The sequence below is a fragment of the Moschus berezovskii genome, chromosome 23, assembly GCF_049115385.1.
Source record: "Moschus berezovskii isolate FMDL1 chromosome 23, NW_MosBer_1.0, whole genome shotgun sequence".
In the NCBI taxonomy this organism is placed as follows: domain Eukaryota; kingdom Metazoa; phylum Chordata; class Mammalia; order Artiodactyla; family Moschidae; genus Moschus; species Moschus berezovskii.
This window is the reverse complement of record NC_142482.1, coordinates 38,451,746-38,458,936: the sequence shown is the minus strand read 5'-3', so window position 1 is coordinate 38,458,936 and position 7,191 is coordinate 38,451,746. Positions and strand designations below refer to the sequence as shown.

Genomic DNA, 7,191 nt, shown 5'->3' with positions numbered 1-7,191 from the left:
TGATTCATGGGGTCGCAAAGAGTCGGACATGACTGAGCGACTGAACTGAAATAAGGAAGTAATACCTAAGTACCTAAATAAGGAAATACCATACTTAGTTGAGAAAAAGAGCTTGACATTTCTTTATCAGGGTTTTATTTCAGAAAAATTGTGTTTTGTTGACAATTATACATAATGGACTTACATTTTGAAAAATTTACATTTGGAAGCTGAAGTTTGAAATTGAGAGATCTAAAAAGATGAAATTTATGAAGGATCTTTTGCCAGGTTGCAAGCAAAGAAACAGAAATTTTGTGGCTAAAGAAATGTGAGGAATCTATCATTTTAATTGATACTGTAAAAGACTGGAAGCTAGTTTTGAAGTTGATAGTGTTGGAGTGAAATTACTCAATTCTGTTTGTTAGTTTATAAAATCTTGTGCTGTTTTACTTCAGTGTGACTTTTTACTGTCCTTTTTCTGCCTGGAACTTTTTCTTTGGCTTATATCCTTGTCCTCTTTGCTCATTTTTATTTTATCTCTTTTTTTCATAGATTCGCCTTTGATATTCTTGCTCTTTTTGTTCTTCTCTCTCTTTATGTCCTTGTCTTTTATCTTGTCCTCAAATCCCTTTATATCTTTGTCCTCTGTCTTATTCTCAGCTCCCTTCATGTCATTGTCCTCATCTCCCTTTATATCCTTGACTTTTATCTTGTCTTCATCTCCCTTCATGTCCTTGTCCTCTGTCTTTTCCTCATCTCCCTTCATGTCCTTGTGCTCTGTCTTGTCCTCATCTCCTTTTCTATCCTTGACTTTTATCTTATCTTCATCTCCCTTTATGTCCTTGACTTTTATCTTGTCTTCATCTCCCTTCATGTCCTTGTCCTCTGTCTTTTCCTCCTTTCCCTTCATGTCCTTGTTTTTTATCTTTTCCTCATCTCCCTTCATGTCCTTGTTCTCCGCCTTGTTCTCGTCTCCCTTCATGTCCTTGTGCTCTGTCTTGTCTTCATTTCCCTGCATGTCCTTGTCCTCTGTCTTGTCCTCATCTTCCTTTCTATCCTTGACTTTCATCTTGTCCTTATCTCCCTTTGTGTCCTTGGTTTTTGTCTTGTCTTCATCTCCCTTCATGTCCTTGGTTTTTGTCTTGTCTTCATTTCCCTGCATGTCCTTGTGCTCTGTCTTTTCCTCATCTCCCTTCATGTCCTTGCCCTCTGTCTTGTCCTCATCTTCCTTCTTGTCTTTGTTCTTGTTGCTGTCTTCATCTTCTTTCTTGTCCTGGTGCTCCCTGTCTTCATCTCCCTTCTTGTCTTTATTATCTGTGTCCTCATCTCCTTTCTTTTTCACATTCACCCTTTGTTGCCCAGTTTCACCTTCATCTTTTATACCATCTCCTTTCTTTGATTGGCCCTTTTCTATTTTATTTTCCTTGTCCATAACATCCCCAATACCTTTTCTTTTGTCATCTTTCACTCTCTTCCCTTCTTTACTCAGAGTTTTCTCAGGAAGCTTTTCAACTTTCACTCCAGGCTTCTGTTTTTGTCCCTTTTCATAGCTCTCCTCAGAGCCAGTTAAATCTCTTTTATGCTGGTATTTAGAACCACTTTGGCTATTTTGTGGTGGAACTACTTGAATTCTCAAATAAATATCCTGTTTTGGGGTAGTTTTTCTTGTTTCTCCAGTGCCACTTTTTGCCTCTGTTTTTGAACATTCTCTCAAATTACCTGAAAATATAACAGAGCATATAATAAAAGTACATAATTAACGTCTTAAGTAATTTTGATCTTTTCATATCAAACATTTTGCTTTGGGTTAAGCTTGAGTCATTAAATTTGCCTTCCCAATAATATAAAATTTGTGAAGCTGTACACACACAAAGGGTTAGGTAAGAGGTCCTTGAAATACAGTATCTTTTCAAATATTGAATTGAGAAGAGGGAAAAATACAACTCAAGAAATTGGTAATTGCTCAGTAGAATATAGCTAGAGTGTATCATTAAAATTAATAGAGATGTAAACTGAAAAGGAGAACTTTTTCTGAGAAAATTATTATATAATATTTATGATTCCTTAAGAAAGCACCATCTCCATTTGAGTGATAACAATCACTAAACTAGCATTTTGAAAGACTGAAGCTGGAACTTTCCTTAGCTGTCTCACAGGTTTTCAAGGAATCTGCATTAAAAATGATTTAGAAATGGTAGCATTACTTAAGGTAGAAAAACAACTGGTTCTTATAGTATATTAGCATATGACAAATACATTGAGATTACTACAGTGATCTTTTAATGTAAAAAGATTTGACAGTTATATGTCAATAATATTGATTTATAAGATCATTTAAATGTTTACATAATTTCTATTTATAAAATCTCATAATTTTATAACAACCTCATATTAAATATTATTTTCAAACTTTAATTATTATAAATAATGCTGTGATAAGCCACCTAATACATATACCTTTGAAACGCTGTCCTTTTTTTCTTAGAAAACATTTCTGGAAGTATAAATTCTTAGTCAAAGGGTGTGTGCATTTTGTTTTTTGAAACATTGCCAAATGTACTCTTGAAAAGTTAAACCTTAATATCAATAGGGCATAGAAACAGAAATTTGGCCAAACTCTAAAAACATTATACTCTGTAAACCTTTTCAATCTTTTGCAAACTGATAGCTTAAAACAAAAGAGTGCCTCTTTATCTGTATTTTTAAAGTTAACTCATGTTTTTGGATCTTTAGCATTCTTTCCTGTATACCCAGCTCATTTATTTTTAGATTTCTCCATCTTTTTTATTTGTTTGATGTATTTTAGAGAACATTTTTTAGAATTTATTAAGAGATAATAAATGTTTGGCTTAAATAAACCAAAGAAATAATTTAGATTAAACTTCTGGATCAGTTACTGAGTCATTATTTAGACCATAAATTATTTTCCTGAGAAACGACAAACACTTTCAGTTATATTGAAATGTATCATAAGTTCAGTATTACTACTTTAAGAATGGCTTTGGTTTTTGGGATTTTATGACCCCTCAATTTGGTAGGCTTCAGGGACAGTTGGGTAGGTGAGCTCATTCTAATTTTTTTTCAATTCTTTGCTCTGTCAAGAATTGAAAGCCTTCTTTTGACTGGTATTTGCAAATTTAAGTTCTTCCTTTCCTTTCTTTGCTCAGCTACATCTGTATCTTTTATTCTCTGCTACCTCTTCATTTTTGTTTGAATCACTGAATATTGTTTTTCAAGATGAATGCCAATTTTTGTGATAAATAATTTTATCAATATATATTCACTTCATATTTATTTTCCTTTCAGTTATAAAGAGTTATTTTTTTTTAAGTGGCACTAATCCCACAGCAAGGGAGAGGAAGAATTATGTGTTCTCTTCTGCTTAAGTGGTAATACTAAGCTATTATGTTGTTCAAGACCAAGGTGTTTTTATATGAAGAAAATGGAAAGGGAAATTATTGATATAAGTACTTACTACAAACTTTTTTAAAGTGAAAAGTTTCTTTTTAATCTTTTATTCTTGAATATGGTATATATTTAATGTTGATAATCTTCTTTTCTTAAGAACATCAGTGGTCTAGATCCACTAGATGGATCAAATCCTCTATGATATTTGCCGGGGTTGATAAAGAATATACTTGCAATGTAGAAGACCCCAGTTTGATTCCTGGGTTGGAAAGATTGTCTGGAGAAGGGATAGGCTACCCACTCCAGTATTCTTGGGTTTTCCTTCTGGCTCAGCTGGTAAAGAATATGCCTGCAATGCAGGAGACCTGGGTTTGATCCCCTGGTTGGGAAGATCCCCTGGAGAAGGAAAAGGCTATCCAGTCCAGTATTCTGGCCTAGAGAATTGCATGGACAGTCCATACGTAAGTCACTTTCACTTTCAACTTTAGTTGCAGTAGAGATAGACCTTAAGAGGGTTGGGAAGGAGACTACTGCTTCTCAACAAGTGCCTTCTTCCCCTCACTATCTTGTTGGGAATTAAAACCCGAAAAGCATTGTAACTGTTGTCTTACTTTAGACCACAGTTTCCTAAATTCATCAGTTAATTTCTTTCAATTTAATTTTTAACTTCTTTTCTTTTTAAAAACATTTAATTAAAACCAGGAGATACTTTATTTCCTGTTCTTTCATTTTGTGATTTAAATATTTTACCTCCCCCAAATTCCTCCATGAACTGTGGGACTTCTGGGTAAAATGGAAAGAAAGGAGACTGAGATAGGGGAGTCTGAAATGAGATAGACAGCCTGAATTGAAAGTAGACATTTTGTGAAAAGTTCCCTGGATCCTTCAGGAGATTAATATATATTAGAATTGACAAATGCCAAGACACTTACTTGAGGGTGCTGAAGCTGCTCCTAAAAAACAAAACCAAAAATTATTTAGACAAAATCCAAAATATGTTTCAAAAATATAATATATTGTTTACTTTCATATTCTTCCAGAAAGAATGCTTTAAAATGGGACATTTGCAGAGTACTAAACCAACCCTGTTTGTTTTGAAAGCAATCTGGTAACTTTATGGATCTGGAGGAAGGATAGGAAAGACAGCACCTATGCCACATTTCTCTATGTGTTTTCACTGTTTTTCAACATTTGAATTTTCTCTCCCCTTTTAATTCTTTTCAGTTTTCCTCATGTAATCTCCTCCTGCTCTCTTCCTTATCCTAGGGAATCTGTCTGTCCTTCACTGTTAAAAATTTTTTTTTGAACTTGTGTCACAGAATCAATATATTGCTGACAAATTGGCTTAACACTTTCTCTATGGGCAATGTTATCACAAATCATATGGAATATCTTTTTTTCTGTTAGTAAAGAATATCTACTTTAAAACTTATCAGTAATCTATCGTATTTCAGAGCAATTAGAAGTGCTTTGTAAGGGCTAGAAATGGTAGCCCTTAAATATTATGGAGTCCGGTCCTGGGTGTTCATTGGAAGGACTGATGCTAAGTTTGAAACTCCAATACTTTGGCCACCTCATGCGAAGAGTTGACTCATTGGAAAAGACCCTGATGCTGGGAGGGATTGGGGGCAGGAGGAGGAGGGGACGACAGAGGATGAGATGGCTGGATGGGATCACCGACTCAATGCACATGAATTTGGGTGAACTCTGGGAGTTGGTGATGGACATGTAGGCCTGGCATGCTGCGATTCATGGGGTCGCAAAGAGTTGGACACGACTGAGCGACTGAACTGAACTGAAATATTATGGAAGACAGAAAAGTACCCCGGGAAGAAAACAACAAACGAGCCAATGAGTATCACTGATTCTTCCCAAAGAAAAATACTACCATTGGAGGTCCCTTTGTCTGCACGTGTTGAATATAATTTATATTGATAATCTTCTGTTCCCCCTTCCTTTCTTCATTCCCTCAATGGTTCATTCAACAAATAGTTATTAACTATCCATTGTGTTCAGGCACTGTGTCTGGCACAAGGGATTCCATTTTGATTGAGAACAATAGGTTCTTTGTCTTCTAGAAGTTTCTAGATGGAGCATCAGGCATAAACTTTAGGATGTATGCAGAGATGTTTCACTTCTATTTAGGATAAAATTAAAATTCACAATGCAATAGTACCACTGAGTCCATAAATACATATTTTTAAATCTTTAATTTACTGTTCAGTTGAATAAACAAACATCAGTAGGAAAACTAGAAGTATTTCAAAGGCACAAAAATGATAGAATTTTTGGTCTTAGTTTAGAAATGGCCATGCACAGGCAGCTAAGTTTCCATTCTAAAATCAGATCCCAGATCATTTCATAAAGCAAAGCTCAGTTTGCTTTAGCACTCCTCAATAGGGAGTTGAAATTCAGGCCCTCCTAAATGTAAGCATTCATTTAAATTTTCTTCCTTCCATTTGTTTTCTCATTGATTCATCTTTTCCTTTACTCTTTTCATAAAACACATTTAAATGGGAAATGTGCTTTATTTATTATTTTCAGGCTATTATAGATAACCATGTACATGCTTCATGCTGAGTCGCTCAGTCATGTCTGATTCTTTGCAACCCCATGGACTGTATGGTGAGCCCCACCAGGCTCCTCTGCCCATGGAGTTTTCCAGGCAAGAAGAGTGGAGTGGGTTGTCATTTTCTACTCCATGGCATCTTCCTGACTCAGGGATAGAACCCGTGTCTCCTGTGTCTCCTGCATTGGCATGTGGATTCTTTATGACTGTGCCACCTGGTAGGAGAGATAAAATTTTAAATTCTGTATTTGTTCTGTTTTTTTTTTTCTTTTTTCACACAGAAAACTAGAATTTGTAACCTGAAAATAATTTTCTTTTTGGTGCTTCCATTGCTTACAAAGAAAAAAATTTATTTATTTATTTATTTCCATTTGGAGAATGGTTTCTTAAGATAACATTCCAAAGGGAGATTTTGCATACCTCTGCTGAACTCTTTAAGATCTTTGGTGTATGCTTGCTAGGATATCCCACTTTCATTTTTTCCCCACAAACACTGAAACCCGTTTCTCTGTTAAAACCCACCCTCTTTCCATTGAGAGAGGCTTTGAATGTGAAGTGATCATCTAATCATACAAGTGGCTGGCCTCTGAGCCCTGTTATTACATTGCTTTCAGACTTATTTTTTTCTAAAGTGCAATTCTGATTATGCATTCTTTGAAAACTTCTAATATCCAAACTCAAGCATGATTCATAAAGTCCTTTATAACTGAGCCTGACATACTTCTCCAGGCTCCTTTCTTCCTGATGTCAATGCTTCCTGATTCTTCTCTGGATCCAGCATGGAATTCTGGATTCTTCTCTGGACCCAGCATGGAATCAGAGGGAGAAAAAGTTGAGAGAAAACTTGAGGATGTTGGGTTTATAAAATTTCAGTGAATGTTTCTCTCCCTGAGATAGACTTAGAACAAGACATTGCCTGACTTCTATAAAATGTATAATATCTTATCTCAGTCACATCCCAGATGCTTTTCTCCAACTGGCCTTCATGTCATCCTTTATTAAACTGCTTTATTATTTATAGAAACCAGGATTTCTCAGAGTTATTAACAAAGTTCTTTATATTTATGATCTGATATTTTGAAATCTGATTTCAGAGTAAACTTATGTGGTGACTACTGTTTCACTGCTGAAGTAAATCACCCAAGGTTCCTTAACTCTTAATTTTAGATTTGAACCCTGACCACTTTGCTCCAAAGTCCTTGCCTCTAAACTCTGTTGTGTTGTTACCACCCTTC

The 7,191-nt window shown here is 35.3% G+C and overlaps 1 protein-coding gene across 1 annotated transcript; it reads right to left on the bottom strand.

The window, feature by feature from the left end:
• Positions 1 to 430: 430 nt before the first annotated feature.
• LOC129543339 (uncharacterized) lies at positions 431 to 6,768 on the bottom strand. Its single transcript, XM_088831043.1, has 3 exons — positions 6,678 to 6,768; positions 4,320 to 4,340; positions 431 to 1,698 (listed from the first exon to the last, which is right to left on the bottom strand). The coding sequence occupies exons 1-3, from the start codon at positions 6,766 to 6,768 to the stop codon at positions 431 to 433; spliced, it is 1,380 nt and encodes a 459-aa protein (XP_088687169.1).
• Between the last annotated feature and the right edge of the window lie 423 nt (positions 6,769 to 7,191).

Excerpts from the sequence above, each read along its gene's own strand:
- LOC129543339 (XM_088831043.1), bottom strand. The coding sequence starts at position 6,768 with ATGCTGGGTCCAGAGAAGAATCCAGAATTCCATGCTGGATCCAGAGAA. Across the intron at positions 4,341-6,677 it reads GAAGAAAGGAGCCTGGAGAA|GAGCAGCTTCAGCACCCTCA; the intron begins GTATGTCAGGCT and ends TTTGTTTTTTAG. Across the intron at positions 1,699-4,319 it reads AGCAGCTTCAGCACCCTCAA|GTAATTTGAGAGAATGTTCA; the intron begins GTAAGTGTCTTG and ends TTATATTTTCAG.